Source organism: Equus quagga, chromosome 5 (assembly GCF_021613505.1).
Source record: "Equus quagga isolate Etosha38 chromosome 5, UCLA_HA_Equagga_1.0, whole genome shotgun sequence".
Classification (NCBI taxonomy): Eukaryota; Metazoa; Chordata; class Mammalia; order Perissodactyla; family Equidae; genus Equus; species Equus quagga.
The window spans coordinates 18,992,368-19,015,520 of record NC_060271.1 but is presented as its reverse complement, the minus strand read 5'-3'; the positions used below and the strand labels follow the sequence as shown (position 1 = coordinate 19,015,520).

General features: G+C 38.4%; 2 protein-coding genes and 1 long non-coding RNA gene across 8 annotated transcripts in view; 2 read left to right on the top strand and 1 right to left on the bottom strand.

The window, feature by feature from the left end:
* Window positions 1-23,153, top strand: part of LOC124239251 (translation initiation factor IF-2-like) — a 74,701-nt gene that overhangs the window by 13,795 nt on the left and 37,753 nt on the right. The window lies entirely within an intron of this gene.
* The window catches only part of LOC124240299 (uncharacterized), a 59,423-nt gene that overhangs the window by 3,598 nt on the left and 32,672 nt on the right, over window positions 1-23,153 (top strand). For all 3 annotated transcript variants that reach the window (XR_006888832.1, XR_006888833.1, XR_006888834.1), the window contains exons 2-3: window positions 5,401-5,551; window positions 12,934-13,096. This is a non-coding gene — a long non-coding RNA (uncharacterized LOC124240299). The remainder of the gene's footprint in view (window positions 1-5,400; window positions 5,552-12,933; window positions 13,097-23,153) is intronic.
* RHBDL2 (rhomboid like 2) overlaps window positions 3,016-23,153 on the bottom strand; it is a 59,939-nt gene continuing 39,801 nt past the window's right edge. For 2 of the 4 annotated variants that reach the window (XM_046663206.1, XM_046663207.1), the window contains exons 7-10: window positions 11,440-11,540; window positions 9,181-9,241; window positions 5,133-5,194; window positions 3,017-4,335 (exon numbers count right to left, since the gene is read on the bottom strand). In XM_046663206.1, coding sequence (XP_046519162.1) covers window positions 4,156-4,335; window positions 5,133-5,194; window positions 9,181-9,241; window positions 11,440-11,540 — 404 coding nt within the window. In that variant the 3' untranslated portion in view covers window positions 3,017-4,155. The other 2 variants (XM_046663208.1, XM_046663209.1) reach the window with 2 other exon arrangements.

Sequence of the window (23,153 nt, the reverse complement as noted above, 5' to 3'; positions counted from 1 at the left end):
TCATAGAGGGGGAAATGTTACACTATCAGACATACTAGGATACTATAGCTATGAGAAATGTTCATCACAAAAACTCTATAGGTAGATATGTTGTTTCCCCATTTTACAGATAAAAAAACTGAGGCACACCTTACATTAGCCACAGTCACACAGCTAGAACTGGTGTTCAACCTCAGTCAGTGTGGCTCTGAAGTCAGCTCTTAACTGTTTTGCTAAACTGTTATTTTTCCTCTTTAAGCACACTTGAAATTTGCATGAAAAAGATGTTAAAAATCATGTCTTTTCTCTTAAAAGTTTAATTATTTAAATTAGGCATGTCAACTAGTGCTAGTTTTCACTTTTTAAATAACTGGTTCTGGAGTCTTTAGTTCCTTTTTTAAAGCTTTATATAGTTAAAAAGACTTGCAAAAGCATCAACCTTCTAAAATTTAGTTGTATTCCTGAGATAGAGAAAATTTGTATTTTACTTTGTTATGTTAATAATAGTATACTCTTTGACCCAACTCTCCAAAGCACTTTGAAATGTAAACAAAGATATTATTCACGTTGTTATTTATAATAATAATAACTTGAAAGCATCCAAAATAATTTTCTATACAAGAAAGACTATTGTACATAATAAATAATAGTACATCCACAGTGTAGTACTATGCAACCAGTAGAAATGATAAATACTAATGTAAAAAGACATCTGATATATTGTTTCAGTGACATTCAGATTCTAAAATAGAATAGTATGGCCCCAGTATATGTAGAGATGCATACAAAAAAGCCTAGAAGGATATTCATCAAAATATTAGCTATGTTTATCTCTGGGTAGTGTGATTACAACTGACTTAATTTTTTATAATTATATGTATTTTAATTTTTTTTACCATGAGCACTGTACTTTTATAATCACAAAAATAAAAGATTTTTTTTCCCTAAAGGACAAGAGCATAGTATTTCCTGAAAGCAGCAGTATTATTTAGCTACAAATCTTAGATTCTGAAGCTTTCATAGCAAATGACATGAATACTAGTATACACAGATACAGTACTATATAAAATTTGAAAGAAAGTAATAAAATGACAAATGATAAAAAGCATTTCAAATGACTTTTTTAGTTAGCTGTAACAGAGAGATTAACACAAACCTTTCTCAGTTTGGGTAAATCTGAAGCAAATCATGCTTAGGAGACGTTACTCGGTGGCCATCTTCAACTTGTTGTCTGGATTCATCTCTTTGCAGGTGTAGAGCAGATTCGGTTCAGTTCAGTACAGTGAATGAGGCAGCCATCAGCTAAAACCCATTTCCCTTCTGCTCATTCTTGCTTCTGAAACAGCGCTGTCCAATAGCCCTTTTTGCAACGGTGTTGAAACAGACTCTCTCCATGCTGTCCAATAAGGCAGCCACTAGCCACATACAGCCATTGAGCGCTTGCAATGCAGCTTGTGTAACAGAGGAACTGAATTCATACTTTTTCTTTATTTTAATTAAAATTTAAAGAGTTACATGTGCCTGGTGGCCACTTTATTGGACAGCACAAAGAATATTTCCAATATTTCTAATAACAGCACAGTTTAGAAAACTAAAGTTATGAGCCCCAAATTAAGCTGTATAAATGGTCCCTCTGTAATTCAGAGATGTCAAATTTAAAACACCAGATGTTTGTCTGCTGTTTTATGCTAATTTCACACCTCCCCCGGGGGGGACCCAATAAGATATCACTGTTTTTGGAATGTGAACAGTGTTTCTAGTACCAAAAAGTCTTTCTAACTAGATAATAACTTCTTAGTCATCAGTCTTATTAATCAATGGGTCATGTCCAATCTTATAATTAGATGAATCCTATTTCTCCATCTAGTTTTCTGTTATTAATAATTACGTTGCACTTTAGGTCATTAAAGTTCTCTCTTCAGAGCTCGTGACCCGGTGGGTTGGCCATGGCAGATAAATATTTCTTCCCTGGGCTTCTTTGCCAACTAATAGCTACTTTTCAGATTAAATGCAAGCATTTCATCTGGGAAAAAAATTTATGTATATATGTTCATATTTGTATATTATATATTATATAAATTACGTTATGTGTCATATATAAATTATACATAAATTATTAATAAACTTGAAAAACACTAAGCCTCATTAGTAGTCAGAGAAATACAAATCAAAATGAAGTATTATTTTTTAGCTATCAAAATGCAAATTTTTCAAAGATGTATAATACTTGCTTTTGGCAAAAGTGTGAGGAAACTTTCATATACTGTCAGTAAGAATATAAATGGGTACAGCTATTTAAAAGGCAGTTTAAATCTATCAAAATTAAGATGGCATTGCTGCTTCTGAATGCTTGAAATATTCACTCAGCAAACATACTCAGAGACACACTGCACATACTAGGATGTTCACATAGTGCTGTGGTAATAGTACGAAATTAGCACCAACTTAAGGGTCCAATGGAGGAATGGTTAAATGAACTGTAGTACGTCTTTATCACTCAGCAACTCAGAACTAATAGAGAAACATCTCTAAGTCATTAAAAAGCAAGTTATAGAACAATACATCTAGTATGATCTCATTTATCTTGTTAAAACCTACATTTCATATGTATATTTAATCAGGCAAACCAGATTAACCCAAACCTTTCTAGTTTAGGTAAATCTGAGAAGCAGATCACTCTTGGAAGTTATACCACAGCCATCTTCAACTTGTTCTCCAAGTTTATCCCTTTCAGGGTGTAGAGCAGATTTGGTGCAGTTCAATGCAGTGAGTGAGTCAGCCGTCAGCCAAAATCAATTTTGCTTTCTGCTCATCCTGGATAGATAAAGGTCTTGGAGAATATACACCCAGATGTTGACAGTGGTCATCACCAGGGAAAAAGAGGTTTGGGTGGGAAAGTAAAGGGGGCTTTATCTTTTAAGTTCTTGTTCAAATCTTTGTTTAACCAAGAACATACTCATATTCTCATACTCAAATTTAAAGAAAAATATTTAACAAATCCCAGATCAGTTTCTTCCAAATACTACTTTCCCCAATATATCTATGGAGTGTGGATGCTCCTTTCAGAATACAGCAACATATTTAGATGGATGTTTATAAATAAAACATGTTGATGATGAAAGAAGAAAAAATTTTATTTCCTGTATTCAAATGATCTAAAACCACTATTTTGGAAAAAATGGCCAACAATCTGGTTCTATACAAGAAAAGGACAGAGTTTCTCAGTTTCAGATAGGACATTTTACCTTTTGTAAATAAATCCCACCCACTACTGGGCCAGCCACTAGCCACGTGGAGGATGAGAAGCTTATCATACATGAGAATCCAGAGTCCAGGTATCTAATATGCACCAGAAAGCTGATTCCAGGTTCCTAGACGTGCTATCAGAGTCTTAAACTAGCAGTCCAAAGAATTCTCAGTCCTCGTCTATAAAGTATTTCCCATTCATGGTGCACCCACAAAAATGTTTATTCCTATACTCCCATCATAGTCTTAATTTTCAGTACTTGGGAGACACAGCATTGTTAGACCAGTAGTGGGGGAGAATATGGGCTTTCAAGGTGTTACCAATCTTTAAATCCTGCCCCCTATTAAACAAGTTATTTGACTTTTTAGAATTTCCATGTCCTCTCTAAGATACAGAGTAATAGCCACCTTTCTAGGTTGTTAAAAAAGATTGGCAATAATGTATGGAAAGCACCTCAAACAGTGATCTATGGACTCAAACAGTGATAGAAAATGATTATCAATAGTCTGACACAGGTATGAAAAGTTTTTATTATCAGCATACTACAGTATTTGTGGATTCTATCAAGCAATAGATACAATAATAATACAATAATACAATATATCTTCGAAGAAGAGCAATTCTTTTTGAGAGGATATTTACACGCTATGTATGTATGTATGTATACACACACCACATACACCTGGGAAAGAGGCAATCTCTGCTTTTTACTTCCCTTCCCGCTCATCCTCTTCCCTCCCTTTGCATTCAGAAGCCCTTTTCTTAAACCCTAACTCCTTTTGTAAGCATTCTTTGCAACTGATGACTTCAGTGGTGTTTGTCCTCTATAAAATTGTCAGCAGGTGCTGTGACTTCTCTGTTTCTTCATAGAGTCCTCCAGTTTTTTCCTAGATGGCTCTTTTTATTAATTGGCTTATATTAGAGGCAGGTCAGTTTGCTGGGGATAGGAAAATGTTGAAAAACACAGCAAATAAGACACAAGCTAAATAAGCCGCAATCGCTATCCAAAACCTTGGATCCTTCAGCAGCGCCTTATCAAAGCAGCTAAACACAGTGTAACCTATGGACATTCCAGCGAATCCACCTGCAATGTGAGCCGCAAAAGACACCTTAGGAGAAAAGGAGGGGAAATGAAAATAAGTGAAGAAAATGCTAATTGCATAATTCAGTTGCATCTCTCTTACTAAAAACCAAATACTGACAAACAAGAGTCTTAAAAGTCTGAAGAGCAAGGAGGTGAGGCAAAAGAGACACAAAACTTCCTGTACACAGAGAAAAGGAGATATTCTAACACATGCAAAGCTAAAAAATGTCGTTTCATCCACTCTCTGAATACACAAGGCAGGCCCACTGTTTCTCCTCCTCCTTCATCATCACGTCGGATGGTTCCGTGTACGGCCAACCAAAAGAACAAGGGTTGAGTTGCCAGGAGGGATCACTGGAGGAGCACAGTCAGACCCCACATAAATGGAATGTCAGAATTAAAACACAGGAAATACACACAAATACTCAAAGAGAAGCTACCAAATTCAGAGACTACGTCCAACAAAACTGCAAATTCTTTATCAGTTTTCTTTATATTGTGAATTAATCTGGACCCAAATTTTCATTGCTGTTTTCCAATCTGTTTTTTATTCTCTGTGGACAGTGAAATTCCTTCTCTCCCGTTTCGGAATAGCTACCAGTATGGCAGGTGCAGAGAAGTAGAGCCAGTGGTCAGGGCTATGAAAGTTAAATGAAAAGGACAATCCAAAAGTCCAGTTTCCTCAGGAATTTTCTTAACTTCGAAATGGAAATTTGGCTACCCTCAATCAAAGAATTGTTGCCCCTATTTGATGACCCTTTTCAGCTATTGATATGATAGGTGAACAAATTTTCCACTAAGAAAATAATAAACTGAACTCACCGGTGACCCACTGGCAGGGACAAAGAACCTTCTGTAGAGAGCAAATCCCATGTCCGACCCAACTAGAAGGAAAAACAAGCCGATGAAGCCCCAGGATCTCTGCAGCCGTGCATTAAATGGTTTTGGCTCCCCTCTGATAATGGTGGCAGCTAACGTTTATTGAGACCTACTCTGTGCCAGGTGCTGTTCTAAGAGCCTTACATGTATTAACTCATTAATCCCCTCAAAGACCCTGTGAAATAGGTACTATCATTATCCCATTTTACAGATTGATTCATCCAACGAGTATTTATTGATTGTCTTCTGTGCGAATGGCACGAGTCTAGGCGGTGGAGATACTGCAGTGAACAGATCAGACAGCCCTGCCTCCTGGAGCTGACAGTCTAGCAGGGGGAGGCAAACACATGAATAAGTAAAAGGTGAGCATGTCAGGTGGTCGTCAGTGTTATTGAGAAAATACAAAGGGAGGAAGGAGAATTGGGAATGCTGGGAGGAGGGCGTGACTTTTAATAAGAGACCCAGGGAGGATCTCACTGAGAATATGACATTTGACAGAGATAAGGGTACAAGCCACACTGACATCTGAAGCAAGAGTCTTCCAGGAAGTAGGAAGAGCAGGTGCAAAGTCCCTGAGGCAGGAATGTGCCTGGTGTGTGTGAGGAATACCAACACAGTTGATCTCGCTTTCAAAGCAGACAGGTGGTTTTCAAAGTGTGGCTCCCCCGCAAGAGCAGTAGCAGCAGCAGCACCTGGGAACTTAGAAATTAAACATCTCAGCCCCACCCCAGACTCATTGAACCAGAAACTCTGAAGGTGGTGCTCAGCAATCTGTGTTTAGCAAGACCTCCACGTGATTCTGGATTAAAGTTAGGAATAAAGCAATAGGTGATAAGTAGGGGACAGATCATGTAGGGGCTTATAGGCCACTGTAAGGACTTTGACTTTTACTCTGAGCAATAGGAGGCCTTTGAAAGCTTTTGAGCACAGGAGTGATCTAGCTTGTGTTTTTAAAAGATCATTCTGACTGCACAATAGGAAATAGACTATAAAGGGAGCAAGGACAGGAGCAGGAAGACCAGCTAGATTACTATTATGGCACAATTCAAGTGAGGAATGATGGTGGTGTTTTGTACATAGAGAAACCAAGGCACAGAGCTCAGAGGCGGGGGCAGCATTTGAACCCTAAGCAGCCCCACTCTCACCCACCACGCTAATTGCCGCTGATAACCATCAGGAGTACTGAAGATGGGCCAAGAAAGGAAATGAGTCTACATTCTCCAATGGGAGAGTTAGAGCCAGAACCATTCTTCAAATAAGTCAGATCTGGGATGCAAAAGGAGCTTCCTGGGTTTCTTAGCCTAGAGGAACTCCGCCCTAAATGTGCCAGCCACTTGGAAACAACCGGTGCAGCTGTCACATTCCACACCCATGCCCCAGTTCCCAGTGCTCTACTTAGTGAGCCCCTGTGTCCTAGGAGACGGAAAGACCCAGTCCTTGCCTTCGGGAAAATAGCATCAGGACCATGTGTTCTAGCTAGTTTCCCTTTCAATACTGTATTGATGTTGAAGGCTCTGTACAAGAATTGAGGTCGAGGAAGCACTCAATATTAATTTAATTGTAAATGACTTACAAAATGCTGGATAAATGTAGTTGTGTCATATTTTCAATCATCATTTGCATTTCCTGATCCAGTGTAAATAACACAAAGATAGGACTAGTGAAGTATAAGAAAACTACTGCCAGAGAACAGGCTGACTTACTGGAAACAATTACTCTGCTCTAGCCTTCCACCAGAGGAGGCCACCTCTCAAAAAGGCTTTGGAGCCCTTAGCATGTCACTTTCTCCATTCCATTTCTCTCTTCTCTTGCCCGCTGCTGACATCTCTCTGCCTGGCCCTTTCTGCTTCCCAGGAGAGTTTGCTACGAAGTTGCTGCAGTCTCTAAACTGAGACATGTCTTCCCACCTGAGAAGCAGCTCTTTTTCCAATAAACCAAAGCATTGTCCTCACTAAAAACTTGACACTCATTTTAAGAGAGTTGCCTTTATATGGATTCTTTTGAAGGATGAAAATGTGAGATTTCCTTAACTTTTTCCAAAGAGAAGCTCAGTTGCATCCTTAGAAAACACATCCAACAAATAATGTTTAATGAAGGAAGGTCCTTAAGGCCAATTGTCCTTCACAATTAAGAATAATATTTACCATTAAAAAAAAGCTATACATTTTCCCAAGGAAACATTTAAAATAAAAATGGAGGCCAGCCCTGTGCCAGAGTGGTTAAGTTCACATGCTCCGCTTCGGCGGCCCAGGGTTTCAGCGGTTCAGATCCTGGGCACGGACAGGGCACACTGAGGCGGCGTCCCACACAGCATAGCCAGAGGGACTCACAGCTAGAATACACAACTATGGACTGGGGGCTTTGGGGAGGAGAAGACAAGGAAGAAAGATTGGCAACAGATGTTAGCTCAGGTGCCAATCTTTAAATAAAATAAAAATGTATTTTATTAATCTGTTGTGTAACTTTTTCTCATTTGCAATAGCAGGTAAATCAGGCCAAAGAACTTTTAGAAATGGCGTGTGCCAGGAAGTGGGGAAGGTTAGTATTAGCATATCCTACCTGTTCTGTAAGATGATTGCATGATCTAACCACTCAGGTTCTGTATTACTTACCTGAAGAATGACATCATGTGACATAGACTATCTTTGGAGATTCCCTGGGCATGAGGAAAGAGTTTTTACTCCAACATCAAAGAGTATTAAAACCATTTCCCCATCAAGGCTTTGAGGCTGATTTTACAAAAGTCATTCATAATTACCTAAAAGAGGCAGATTGACTGAAGGCCAGGTCACTGGGGAAATATTTTTCAGTCTAAGGACTTGTCCCTTGGTTCTAGTTGTGACTCTTAACAACAAAGGTGGTGGCTCTGCTCCCACAGCAACTCTCCTAACTTACTCCAGACCCTTGCTCCCCTTTCTGTGCTGACAACTTCCCCTCACTTTTCGGATTTCTTATGGAGAAAAACATTACATACAGTTTGGTATAAACTAGAAACAAGTCACTTATTTTCTCTCAGGATGAAATAACTGTTTCATAAACTAAATTTAGTCTCTATCCTCAGAGATGGTTGTCCCTGTTCCCAACAATGTGGACAGTTGAACTCAATATCAATTAGCAGAATCATTTTTTCTTATCATGTGGACAGCCAAAATCTTAGCCTTTATCAAGTGGAACCTCTGTCTTGGCCCTCAAGTCTGACCCCATAGTCTGATCCCAGTGTCTGTCCTTCTCCCCACACCCTCAGTGTGGACAGAACTTCAGCTGGAGCAGGTCTGGAGACACAGGTTAGTAGCCCTGCCTTTGCTCCTCTTTTCTTCTGCCCTGTATGTCCTGCCACCATCCAAAAGCTACCATGGCTTTCAGACTCAGCTGAAATTCCACCTCCCCTCCAGATTGAACGCTCTGCCTCGACGCCCTCAGCATGAAAGTCTCTACTATAATTCCTGGCGATGTCAAAAGTCACATTAGTCATCCTCCCAGTTCCCTGACCTCTTGATTCCTTCGCCTCTGCTCCCACCTTCCAACCTCAGCCACCACTCCATGCTTATACCCTAGATCAGTTTTTCTTTTTCATCTGAAAAGTTAGAAATTGAGGAAGAAAATAGATTATATCAGTGGTTATCAGGCTTTCTCTTTTCAGAAAAAATCGTATACAGAATCCGATGTATGAATGAGAAAAATCCAGTTCTATGAAACATATATGAAGCTGTTGTTAACGTGGAAGGAGTGCCTAGAGCTTTACTCTCTTGACTTCTCCAGAAAGAAGCAAAAGGCAAAAACACATTACTGAGTCCCCTCTAAGAATCACCCATGAGAGTCTGTGAAAACTCCTCCATTTACGCCTTTCTGCTTAGGACTATGGAGCCAACAAGTCCTTCTGACTCTAGGCTAGCAATCATGCTACGTGTTAGTCTTTAGAACATATGAGAAGGCCTTTTGAAGGTGGAACCGATAAAACTGAAGGTGTGATGAGTTCGCAAAACAAACTTACTTATAAGGATGATGATCAGTAGTCTGACAATTCCAAAGGCAGGAATCATTTCTCGAAAATTCTTGCAAAGAGATAAATAATAATAATATAAGCTATCTATTGGGAAATGAAACCTCAACTGTCTTCCCTCTTCATTTGGTTTTTCATTTAAAATAAAGCTTGGGTGTCAATATTTGCAAAACAAAGCACTGGTGTAACAGCCCAGTTTTCAAATGTATTTGGGAAGTACAACACTGGTGCGAATGGGGAATAAAATGAAACATGATATTTAATTCCGTGATATAAACTAGACACAATTTTATCAGCAGGAAATAATCCAAATACAAATAATATAAAATCAACACAACATGTCATAGATAGATAGATAGATAGATGCTGTCGAACTAAGTCTGATGAAATATTCCCAAGTTTTTTTGGTTAAGGTTCACTTGATATGTCTTCATCCTCTTTCCAAATAGGAGTTAGCAAAGACTTAGCTAAAATTTGAGTATTACCTTAATTTTTTGAGATAATTCCAAAAAATTTTTAAATGTTGGTCAAAAAACGAAAGTTTGATTTTGGCTTTGAAAAGTCTCAGTCCAGTTTGCAAGTACCCTCGGGGGTTACTAGAGAATTGTTGAGTCAGAAAGACATTTCCATTTTAATTTTTTGAGTTACTTCTCTCTCCCTTTCAAGTCACTAACTCTCTTCCTAAGGAGTAAAGATGGTGAAACAGCCATGTGTATTATAAATCAATTCTTTTCAAACTGTTGTGACCATAACGTACAGTAAGAAATAATTTACATAACAATCCAGCACACATATAAATCAAACAGTGTTTACCCTTATGTGTGATGCATACTGAAATTTTCGTTTTCTTTTTGTTTAATTTCTGGTCACAATCCCTTAAACTGAGTTGTGAACTGCTAAGGAGTTGCAATCCCCGGTTTGAAAAACATTTTTCTAAATGACTTCTACTTTTGGAGCAGTTTTATAATTGCTTCATATTTTTCGTCCGAGAGTTTTTGTGTGGTTTTTTTATTTTTTTGAGGAAGATTAGCCCTGAACTAACATCTGCTGCCAATCCTCCTCTTTTTGCTGAGGAAGACTGGCCCTGAGCTAACATCCATGCCCATCTTCCTCTACTTTATATGTGGGACACCTACCACGGAATGGCTTGCCAAGTGGTGCCATGTCTGCACCCAGGATACGAACCAGCGAACACAGGCCGCTGAAGTGGAACATGCGCACTTACCGGCTGCGCCACCGGACCAGCCCCGTCCTAGAGTATTTTTAAAGTATACCTACATGGTTAAAGGATTAACAGCTAGTCAGGATTTTAGCCTGTTTTAAAAAGTGGTTGGTGGGGCCGGCCCCGTGGCCAAATGGTTGGGTTTGCGCGCTCCACTGCAGCAGCCCAGGGCTTTGCCGGTTCGAATCCTGGGTGCAGACATGGCACTGCTCGTCGGGCCATGCTGGGGTGGAGTCCCACATGCCACAACTAGAAGGACCCACAACTAAAAATACACAGCTATGTACCGGGGGGCTTTGGGGAGAAAAAGGAAACATTTTTTTAAAATGTGGTTGGCATTCTCACGTACTATATCATGGGAGTGTAAAATGGTATGCCAACTTTGACGGGCCATTGGCATTTATCTATGAAAATGTAAAGCCTTAATCCACTAAACCAGCTTCTAGGAATTTATCCTACACACAAAAAATTACAAAAATGCAAAAAGATAAATGTGAAAGAACATTTTTTACAGCATTATTTGTAAATGTGAAAAGCTGGAATCACCTCAAATTTTTTTCAAGGAAGGATCAAATAAGTCCTGATATTGTTATATAGAGGGTGCTGTGGAGCACTTGAAAAGATTGAGGTGGATTTCTGTGCACTGGCATGTAGGTGGTCAGGATACTCTGTATTAAGATGCAGAACCATATCTGTAAGGATGGTTCCACTTTTGTAGTATTAATATTGATAGGATTTTGAATACATATAGAGAAAGGTCTGAAAGGATATTATTAAACTGTTAACAGACTATATTGGGGATTTTGACTTTATATTTCTCAATTTAAAATTTTATTTAGTATTTATTACTTTTGAGATCAGGAAAGGAAAAATAAAGATAAAATATGAAAGGAAAACTCCAGTGGCCAGAAGGAAGATGAGTGCTCAGTAAATATTGATAAATGAAGATTCCCTGAACCAAATACCAGATATTATTTTTAAAAAAAAGAGGGGGGAGGGTCCATAGATTCCATTCTCAAAGTTCTTACCACTAGAACATTCATAAAATAGCCTCCCATCAGAGCATAGACTCCTCCTGAAGCCCCCACGAGAGATCTGAGTGGGTCAAAGATGGAGCTGGCAAGAGATCCTAAAGAAATAAAACACAAAGGATCAGACATGACTATCAGAATCATGAAAGATAAATCTTTCTAATCTAAGGTAAAAGTTTTGGAAGTTTGGACAATTATCATATTAATAAGCAACAAATTCCCTTTGTCCTTTCCATACTATAAAAGTATAGCTATGTGGGCTAACTACCTCAATTTTTATGGAAAATTAAATGTTCAATACAAAGACAGTAAAATAGTGACAAGAGCACAGACTCTGGAGCCAGAATTACCAGCTGGGTGTCTTGAGCAAGTTTCTTAACCTCTCTGGGCCTTAGTTTCCCTACCTACAAAATAGGGTATTAATAGAACTTACCTCGGTGGGTTGTCAGGGGTGGTAGATGAGTTGATATGTGCATCATGCTTAGAACACTATCTGACATGTATTGTGTACAGTCGTGCATCACCTAACAATGGGGATACATTCTGAGAAAGGCATTGTTAGGCAATTTTGTCATTGTGTGAACATCATAGAGTGTACTTACACAAATATTTATACCTAGATGGTATAGCCTACAACATATCTAGGCTATATGGTACTAATCTTATGAGACCACTGTCATATATGCAGTCCATCATTGACAAAATGTCATTATGTGGCACATGACTGTACTTATTAGCCATTGTTTCAAAATATCCCAATGCTTAGCCAAAACTATCAAAATACCTGAGATATTCCAACATTTTCTTATCTAATGACTAGCTTTCTCATGGAGTGAGGATGTTGCCTCAGAATCCTTCTCAACATACTCTTCAACCACATTCACCAAGCAAGATGAAACCTATTTGCTGACACGATCATAGATTGCCTGAACTAAAACAAGGCTTGAAAACCACCTTATGCAAACTCTAAGACATTCTTTCTGTACTGCTTAGTTCTATTACTTAGTCTCTTGCTTTCAAGGCCCTCTTTCATTCCTTAGGATACAATATTATACCTACTTTGTGAAGAAAGACAAAATGTCTGACCTTAGGAGTCTTACAAATGAATCAGCAAACAATTATCATAAAATGCAGAATATAACAACTGCTATGATAAAAAAAATATAATAAATTTGTTATGAAGCACTTGGAAGGAATGACTTTCTCAGCAGAGAGATGAAGGCCCTGCTATTCTGAGAAGGGGGAGATAGCATTTTGATTAAACTCCAAAGAATTGTTAAGATTTAGACAGGGAAAATAAAGGGGAAGAAGGTATTCAGGACTTAGGGAAGTGGAAAAGCAAACACATAGAAATGAAGGTGTATGGATGACTGAAGATCACTGAGAAGTAGTCCAATAGGGTTAGAGCAGTGGTTCTCAAATGTTAACCTACAGACTAGGGCTGGGATGATTGCATCTTAATCACATGAGAATTTTATTTTTAAAATACAGAGACAAATGTCCACTTCTGCCCATGAAAGAGCAACAAGGATAAGATTTTCCCTCCCTCTTGAAAGAGCTAAAGAACTGGACAAAATATATGAAACAATGGTCTTCAAGATACTGGACATCAGAGAACAAAAGAGTGAACCCTGAGAGACAAGAAATAAATGAGGTGAGTTGTCTGATTGCTCAGCTTACTGCCTTAGTGGCAATACAGGCTACAGTGCATGAAGGAGGAACTCAGGTAGACTTCAGTAAACTTTAAGTTGATGAGATAGAGTTTGGAGTCCAGATAGACCTAGGAAGCCAGAGTTTGCAAGACAGAGAACCAGAGAGGAGAGAGCTACACAGAGAGAGAACTCAAGAGAGGAGAACAAGAGGAAATTACCTGAGCCAAGGAAAGAACCACCAGAAAGGAGTAGAAGGAAGAGTACCTGTTCACAGAGCAACTGAGAAGCTAAGTAACTTTCCAAACTAGAAAACTTTATAACTCATAGGGCACTGGGTAAAGTACACAGAAGGGTCTGCACCAGTAGTGGGGAATAATTAGCACTAAACATGACTCAAAAACGCAGTTTCACCTAAAACATCTTACCAGAAAGGGTCAAACTGCTTCCAAGTAACTGAGTTACAGAACAAATCTAAGGACTATTTAGAGGAATACAGTAATATCCACCATCCACAGGTAAAGTGTCTAGCATCCAATCAAAAATTGACAGACATGCAAAGAAGCAGGAAAATATGACCCATAATGAAGAGAGAAATGCATAAATTAAAACCTAACAAATGACACAAGTGTAAGACTTAGATAAGGGAAATAAATAATTATTGCAACTGTATTCTATCCGTTCAGAAGTTAAGTGGAAATATATAAGATATAAAACAGACTCATATCAAACTTCTATTGATGAAAACTATAATGCCTAAGACAAAAAAATAAACTGGTTGAGTTTAATGACAGATTAGATATTGAAGAAGAAAAGATTAGTGAACATGAAGACCTGGCAATAAAACTATCCAAAATGAAACACACAGAAAAGAATATTTTTAAAAATAAATACAGCATCAATGAGCTGTGGGTTAATTTCAAGCAGCCTAGAAAATACATAATTAGAGTCCCTAAAGGAGAGGAGAGAAGAGAGACACAGAAAACATATTTGAAGAAATTATGGCCAAATTTTTACTGAAGTTTATGAAAACTCTAAACCCACAGATCCAAGAAGCTCAACAAACCACAAGCACAACCACCATGAGTAAAACTACACCAAGGCACAACAAAATCAAATTGCTCAAAACCAGTGAAAAACTTAAAAGAAGCCAGGGTAAAAAGACATGTTTCATACTAAGGAACAATGATAAGGATGGTAACAGAATTCTCATTGGAAAACAATACAGATGAGAAAACAGTAGAAAAAAACCTTTAAAATATTGAAAGAAAAATACTGTTAAGCTAGAATTCAATACCTAGCAAAAATATATTTCAAAAATGAAGGCAAAATAAAGATTTTTTTCAGACATACAAAGGATGAAAGAATTGATGACCAGTAGACTCATACAAGAAATGTTAAAGGAAATCCTCAGGTAGAAGGAAAAAGACATCAGATGGAAATATGGAGCTACACAAAGGAATGAAGGACACTGGAAATAGTAAACACATGGGCAAATATACCACATTTTTATCTTATTATTTAAATCTCTTTAGAAGATAACTATCTTCTAAAGAAACAGTTGACTGTTTAACAAACTATTAAACTAACTACTAGAAATAATAAGTGAATTTATCAAGGTTGGAGGATATAAGATCAATATACAAAAAATCAACTATATTTCTATGTAATAGCAATGAAGAATCAGAAATAGAAATTTCAAAAATAGTACTATTTACAGTACTTCAAAAATGTGAACTACAAAGATAAATCTGACCCCCCAAAAACATACAAGACCTGAACACTAAAAACTAAAAAAGATGCTGAGTGGAATTTTGAAAGAGCTAAATAAATGGAAGTATACACCTTGATCATGGGTTGGAAGACTCAATATTGTTAAAATGTCAATTCTCCCCAAGTTGACCTATAGAGTCAATGCAATCCAAGTCAAAATCCTATTAGACTTTATTTGTAGAAATTGACGAGTTGATTCTAAAATTCATGTAGAAACCCAAAGGACCTAAAATAGCCAAAACAACTTTGAAAAAAAAGCAAAGTTGGAACATTAGCACTTTCTGATTTCAAGACTTATCAGAAAACTACAGTAATCAAGACAGAGTGGTATTGGTGTGAAGATATACATATGTGAGTGGAACACAGAGAAAGTCCAGAAATAGACACACACATAAATATTGACAACTGATTTCATTGAGATGCAAACGCAATTCAGTGAAGAAAGCATTGTCTTCTCAACAAATGATGCTGGAACAATTAGATATCTACATTAGATATCTACATGCAAAAAAGTGCCATTTCAATCCATACTTTCTACCATGTATAAAAATGGATCGCAGACCTATATGTAAAACCTAAAATTATAAAACTAAAATTATAAAACAGTAAAGATACTGTTAAGAGAATGAAAAGATAAGCAACAAACTAGGAGAAAATGTTTGGAAGTCATATGTCTGATAAAGCACTTGTAATCAGAATATGTAATATATATTATTATATATAATAAGGAATATAATCAAATTTTTAAGTGGACAAAAGTTTTAAATAGTTTATCAAAGAAGATATATGGATTGCAAATGAGCACATGAAAAGATGTTCACCATTATTAATAATTAGGAAATGCAAATTAAAACGCAATGAGATACTATTATACACCCAGTATATTGGCTTAAATTAGAAAAACTGATGATACCAAATATTGTCTAGGATGTGGAGGAACTGGATAATGGTGGAGATGTAAAATGGTACCACTTTGTACCATATGACCCAACAATTCCACTGATAGGTATGTACCCAAGAGATCCACACAAAAACTTGTACACAAATGTTCATAGCAGTATTATCCATAATAGCCAAAAAGTGAAAACAACCCAAATGTCCAGCACTTAATGAATGGATAAAGAAAATGTGGTATATCCATATAGTGGAATATTGTCCAGTAATAAAAAAGGAATGAAACACTAATACATGCTACAACATGGATGAATGATGAAAACATTATGCTAATTGAAAATAGCCAGTCACAAAAGACCACATATTGTATGATTCCATTAATATGAAATGTCTGGAATGGGCAAATCTAAAGAGACAGAAAGTAGATTAGTGGTTGCCTATGACTGAGGAAGGGGGGTGGGGTGAGGAGTGGGGAGTGACCGCTAATGGGTACAGGGTTTTTCAGGGGGATAAAAATGTTCTAAAATTAGGTTGTAATGATGGGTGCATAACCTTGTGCATTAAGTAGGAAATATTGAATTATACACTTTAAATGAGTGAATATTGTATGATATATAAATTATATCTCAGTAAAGCTATTTTCAAAGTTTGGCAGTTTCTTAAAAGTTAAACATACCTTATGATAGGATCCAGCCATTCCATTCCTAGCTATTTACTCAAGAGAACTTAAAACATTTGTCCACGCAAAGACTTGTACACAAATGTTCATGGTAGCTTCATATATAATGGCCTCAAACTGGAAACAACCAAAATGTCCTTCAACAGGAGAATGGATTAAAAAATTGTGGCATATCCCCACAATGAAATACTACTCAGCAACAAAAAGGAATCAACTATTGATACATACAAGAACACAGATAAATCTCGAAATAATTATGCTGAGAGGGTGATGTCAGTATGATGGCAGAGTAAGTTGTTCCCTTTGTCTCTCCCCTCTAAGTTACAACTAAACGGACATCCATTAACCAACAGAGGATTCCCTACCCAGCACAACAGGATGCCTGAGAGATCTGAAGGTGGGTAGATTGGAACCCTGGAAGCAGTGAAACTAAGGGAGTGACCCCCTCCCCTTCCCTGGCAGCAGCAATCCAGATAGTGGATCCTCACACAATGGCCAGCATGACTGTGAGTGGACATGAGGGCAGCCTGGCCCACACACAAATGCTTGCAGAGTGACAGTGGCCCAGCCAGCAAAAATACCCACCTTGCAGCAGCAACCCTGCCAGGACAAATGCTCCCCACCAAGTGGCAGTGGCTCAGGCTGTGCTGAGGTGCCCTGCCAGAGCAGCAGCCCCACCCATGGAAACACAACTGACCACCTAGCGCAGCAGCCCAGCCCACAGCTGCACCCCACCAGGTGGTGGTCTCACCCACACAAGCACAACACACCTGCTGAGCACAGCAGCCTGGCCTGTACAAAGGTGCCCTACTGAGCAGCTGTGGCTGGCCCATATGAACGCAAAGTGGCTGACTGGCACAACTGTGAGCAGACAGGGTGGGAACATAAAAAACAGCCCCTGCCCTGTTACAATGGTGGCAGGTAGAATTTGCAACCAGAAGCAACAGGAACCACAGCAGAACCAGTGACCCAACCCCCAGGGTGGCAACCCCAACACCAGGTCCACCAGCAGCGTGCGCTATCTACAAGTCCCCAGATCCCCAGGCCCCCACCAGAGACAGTGAGACCCGTGAACCCAGCAACCCTGGCAGTGGGGCAACCAGCACCCCAAGACAACCCAGGAGCAGCAGCACAAGTGGTGCACAGGACTGCGAAGAGCCAGTAGAGACCCAAGTGACTAGAACCAAAGTAACCAAAGTTGTACCCAAATAAGAAAAGGTGATTGCTACCACAACTGCTCCAGCAGAGGATCAATTTGTCAAACACCATGAAGAACTACAGAAACCCTGCAGAACAGAAGGAAAATGACAACCCTCCAGAAACCAAATATGAAGTCACAGAAGACTACAATCTAACTGACAGAGAATTTAAAATAGCTATCATAAAGAAAGTCAAAGAGGTACAAGAGGACTCAGAAAGACAGTTCAATGAGCTCAGGAATAAAATTAATGAACAGAAGGAATACTTCACCAAAGAGACTGAAGCTCTAAAAAAAAAAAAAAAAAACCAAACAGGAATTCCAGATATGAAGGACACAATTAATGAGATAAAAAATAGTGTACAAAGCATAAAAATAGAGTAGACCTTATGGAGAAGAGAATTAGTGACCTTGAAGATAGAAACCTAGAAATGCTTCGCATGAAGGAGAGAGAACTAAGATTTTTTTAAAAATGAAGAAATTCTTCAAGAAATATCCTACTCACTTAGGGAAAGTAAGATAAGGATTATAGGTATCCCAGAGGGAGAAGAGACAGAGAAAGGAGCAGAGAGCCTGTTCAAAGAAATAATAGCTGATAATTTCCCAAACCTGTGGAATAACTGGACATACAACTACATGAAATCAATAGAACTCCTAATCACCAGTGCAAAAAGGCCTTCTCCAAGTCATATAATATTAAAACTGGCAAAAGTCAATGACAAGGAAAAATATTAAGGGCAGCAAGAGAGAAGAAAATAACCCACAAAGGAACCCCCATCGGGCTTTCAGCAGATTTCTTGGCAGAAACCTGAGAAATATATTCAGTATATTCAAAATACTGAAAGACAAAAACTATCAGCCAAGAATACTCTATCCAGCAAAATTATCCTTCAGATATGACAGAGAAATAAAAGCTTTTCCAGACAAGCAAAAGCTGAGGGAGTTCATCACCACTAGATCTGCCTTGCAAGAAATGATGAAGGGAGCCCTCCTACTAAAACAAAAAGGAAAATGTTTACAAATTTCTGAGCAAGGAGATTAATAGACAGACAAAATCAGAAAATTACAGGTCTCTGTCAGAATAGGTTAGTAAAAACTTAATTATAACATAAAGATAAAGGGAAAGAAAACATCAAAAATAACTATAAACACTTCAATTTAGTCACAAAATCATAATACAACAAAGAATAATTTGTGACAATAAAAACAAAGAAGAAGAAGAAGAAAGGGATGGAACCTGCCTAGGCTAATGGAGATAAGAGGCTATCAGAAAATGGACTTTCTCCTCTATTAGTTCTTTTATACAAACCTCATGGTAACCACAATACAACAAAATGAGAGCAGAGTCACAAATCATAAATAAAGAGAAAATCATCACAGAAAACCACTAAACTGCAATGGCGGTCAGAAATATAAGGGAAAAGAAAGAATGGAAATATAGAACAACTTAGAAATAGATAAAGTGGCAGTATTAAGTCCTCATATATCAATAATCACTCTAAATGTAAATGAATTGAATTTACCAATCAAAAGACACAGAGTGGCTGGATGGATTAAAAAAGGACCCAATAATATTCTGCCTCCAGGAAACACATTTCAACTCTAAAGACAAATGTCGGCTCAGAATGAAAGGATGGAAGATGATACTCCAAGCAAATGGCAAGCAAAAGAAAGCCGGTGTGCCTATACTTATATCAGACAAAGCATACTTCAAGATAAAAAAGATAATGAGAGACAAAGAGGGGCACTAGATAATGATAAAAGAGACATTCCACCAAGAAAATATAACACTTATTAATATATATGCACCTAACACAGGAGCACCAAAGTATATAAAGCACCTATGTACAGACCAAAAGGCAGAAATTGACAGCAACACAATAGTAGGGGACCTCAACACCCAACTTATGTTGATGGATAGATCATCCAGACAGAAAGTCAACGAGGAAACAGTGGCCTTAAATGAAACACTTGACCAGATGGCCTTCATAGATATATATACAACATTCCATCCCAAAACAGCAGAATACACATTCTCCTCAAGTGTACATGCAACATTCTCAAAAAATAGACCATATGTTGGGAAACGAGGCAGGCCTCAATAAATTTAAGAAGATTGAAATCACATCAAGCATCTTTTCCAAACACAATGCTATGAAACTGGAAATCAACTACAAGAAAAAAGCCAGGAAAGTCATAAATATGTGGGGAGTAAACAAGATGCTACTGAACAACCACTGGATCAATGAAGAAATCAAAGGAGAAATCAAAAAGTACCTGGAGACAAATGAAAATGAAAACACAATATACCAACTCTTATTGGATGTAGCAAAAGCAGTACTAAGAGGGAAACTTATAGCAATACAGGCCTACCTCAACAAACAAGAAAAATCTCAAATAACTAATCTTAAACTATACCTAAAAGAAATGGAGAAAGAAGAACAAACAAAACCCAAAGTCGGTATAAGGAGGTAAATAATAAAAATCAGAGTCAAAATAAGTGAAATAGAGACTAAAAAAACAATAGAAATGATCAATGAAACTAAGAGCTGGTTCTTTGAGAAGATAAACAAGATTGACAAGCCCTTAGCCAGACTCACTAAGAAAAAAGGAGACAAGGCTCAAATAAATAACATTAGAAATGAAAGAGGATAAATTACAATGGATACCACAGAAATACAAAGGATTATAAGAGAATACTATGAAAAACTATTTGCCTACAAATTGGATAATCTAGAAGAAATGGATAAATTCTTAGATTCATACAACCTCCCAAAACTGAGTCAAGAAGAAATAGAGAATCTGAATAGACCAATCATACAGTAATCAAAAACCTCCCCAAAAATAAAATTCCAGGGCCAGGTGGCTTCTCTGGTGAATTCTACCAAACTTTGAAACTATTCTGAAATATTGAAGAAGAGGAGACACTTCCTAACTCATTCTATAGGACAACCAGACAAGGACAAGACAAAAAAGGAAAATTACAGGTCAATATCACTGATGAACATAGGTGCAAAAATCCTCAACAAAATATTGCCAAATTTAATACAACAATACATTAAAAGTGTCATACACCATGATCAACTGGGATTTATTCCAGGGATGAAGGGATGGTTCAACATCCGCAAATCAATCAATGTGATATGCTACATTGACACAATGAGGAATAAAAATCACATGATCATCTCAATAGATGCAGAGAAAGCAGTTGACAAGATCCAACATCCATTTATGATTTAAAAAAAAAAACTAAATAAAAATGAATATAGAAGGAAAGCACCTCAACATAATAAAGGCCATATATGACAAACGCACAGCCAACATCATACTTAATGGTGAAAAACTGAAAGCCATTCCTCTGAGAAAAAGAACAAGAAAAGGGTGCCTACTCTCACCACTCTCATTCAACACAGTACTGGAAGTTTTGGCCTGACCAATTAGGCAAGAAAAAGAAATAAAAGGGATCCAAACTGGGAAGGAAGAAGTAAAACTCTCATTGTTTGTGGATGGCATGATTATAAATATAGAAAACCCTAAAGAATCCACCAGAAAACTATTAGAAATAACAACTACAGCAAAGTTGCAGGGTACAAAATCAACATAAAAAAATATGTTGCATTTCTATACACTGACAACAAACTAGCAGAAAGAGAAGTCAAGAATACAATCCCATTTACAATTGCAACAAAAAGAATAAAATATCTAGGAATAAATTTAACCAAGAAGGTGAAAGACCTATACAATGAAAACTACAAGACATTATTGAAAGAAATCAAAGACATAAAGAGATGGAAAGATATTCCATGCTCATGGATTGGAAGCATAAATATAGTCAAATGTCCAAATTACCTAAAACAATCTACAGATTCAATGCAATCCCAATCAGAATCCCAATGACGTTCTTCATGGAAATAGAACAAAGAATCCTAAAATTTATGTGGAACAACAAAAGACCCCAAATAGCCAAAGCAATCCTGAGAAAAAAGAACAAAGCTAGAGGTACCACAATCCCTGACTTCAAAATATACTACAAAGCCATAGTAATCAAAACAGCATGATACTGGCAGAAAAACAGACACACAGATAAGTGAAGCAGACTTGAGAGCCCAGAAATAAAACCACACGTCTGTGGACAGCTAATCTTCAACAAAGGAGCCAAGAACACACGACGGAGAAGGGAAAGTCTCTTCAATAAATGGTGCTGGGGAAACTGGACAGCCACATGCAAAAGAATGAAAGTAGACCATTATCTTACACCATACACAAAAACTAACTCAAAATGGATTAAAGACTTGAAAGTAAGACCTGAAATCATAAAACTCCTAGAAGAAAACGTAGGCAGTACACTCTTTGACATTGGTCCTTGGCAGTATCTTTTCAAATACCATGTCTACTCAGGCCAGGAAAACAAAAGAAAAAAATAAACAAATGGGACTACATCAGACTAAAGAAATTCTTCAAGGCAAAGGAAACCATGAACAAAACAAAAAGACAACCCACCAACTGGGAGAAAATATTTGCGAATCATATATCCAGCAAGGGATTAATTTCCAAAATATATAAAGAACTCATACAACTCAACAACAAAAGAATGAACAACCTGATCAAAAAATGGGTGGAGGATATGAACAGACATTTTTCCAAAGAAGATATACAGATGGCCAACAGGCACATGAAAAGATGTTCAACATCACTCATTATTAGGGAAATGCAAATCAAAACTACAATGAGATAGGGACTGGATCCAAGATGGCGCCGTGAGTAGTCCTCTTTGTCTCTCCCCCTTCGAGTCTACAATTATTTGGACACTTATCACTTGACAAAGGATATCCAGACAGCATCTCAGGACGTCTGAGATACCCACGCGACTATACATCGGAAGGCGGACAGACTTTCCTCCGGGAGGATGTGGAAATAGGTGAAAACTCACCGACCCCGACGAGCAGCCTAGTACCCGCAAGCGGCTTTCTTCCAACGGACGCCCCCAGAGGATCTACACACATCTAGGGCAGGAGCGAGCACACAACAGAGGAGCGACGGTGGAAACAGGTGACCAGAACCCTACCTAAACCCCCCGCAATTACTCCTAAACGCAGAGGGAAACTTTGGAGTTGCACACCTGAGCCCGCGGGGAGAGTATCTCCCCGCCATTGGCGGGGAGACCCCGCCTGGTGTTCGCGGCGCCCGGAGGGTCCCAGAGAGAGTCGCTGGGGGTACGGAGGGCTCCCAGCTGCCGTTGCCCGCCCTGAGGGAGTAGGGATTGCCGGAGATCTCGGAGAGGACCGGGGCTGGGGGAAGTTTCAAAGGCCAGCTTTGCGACCCGGAGGGGAAGCGCCGGAGTTCCGCCCGGGCAGCAGACAAAACTCTCTGTCTGCCATTAGCAGAGGGGCCACGCCCAGCATTCAAGGCTCTGGGAGAGGCCCGGAGAGAATCCCAGAGGGCGGGGCGACCCCCAGCTGTTGCCCGCCCCATGGGACTAGGGATAGCCGGAGATCTCGGAGAGGACTGGGGCTGGGGG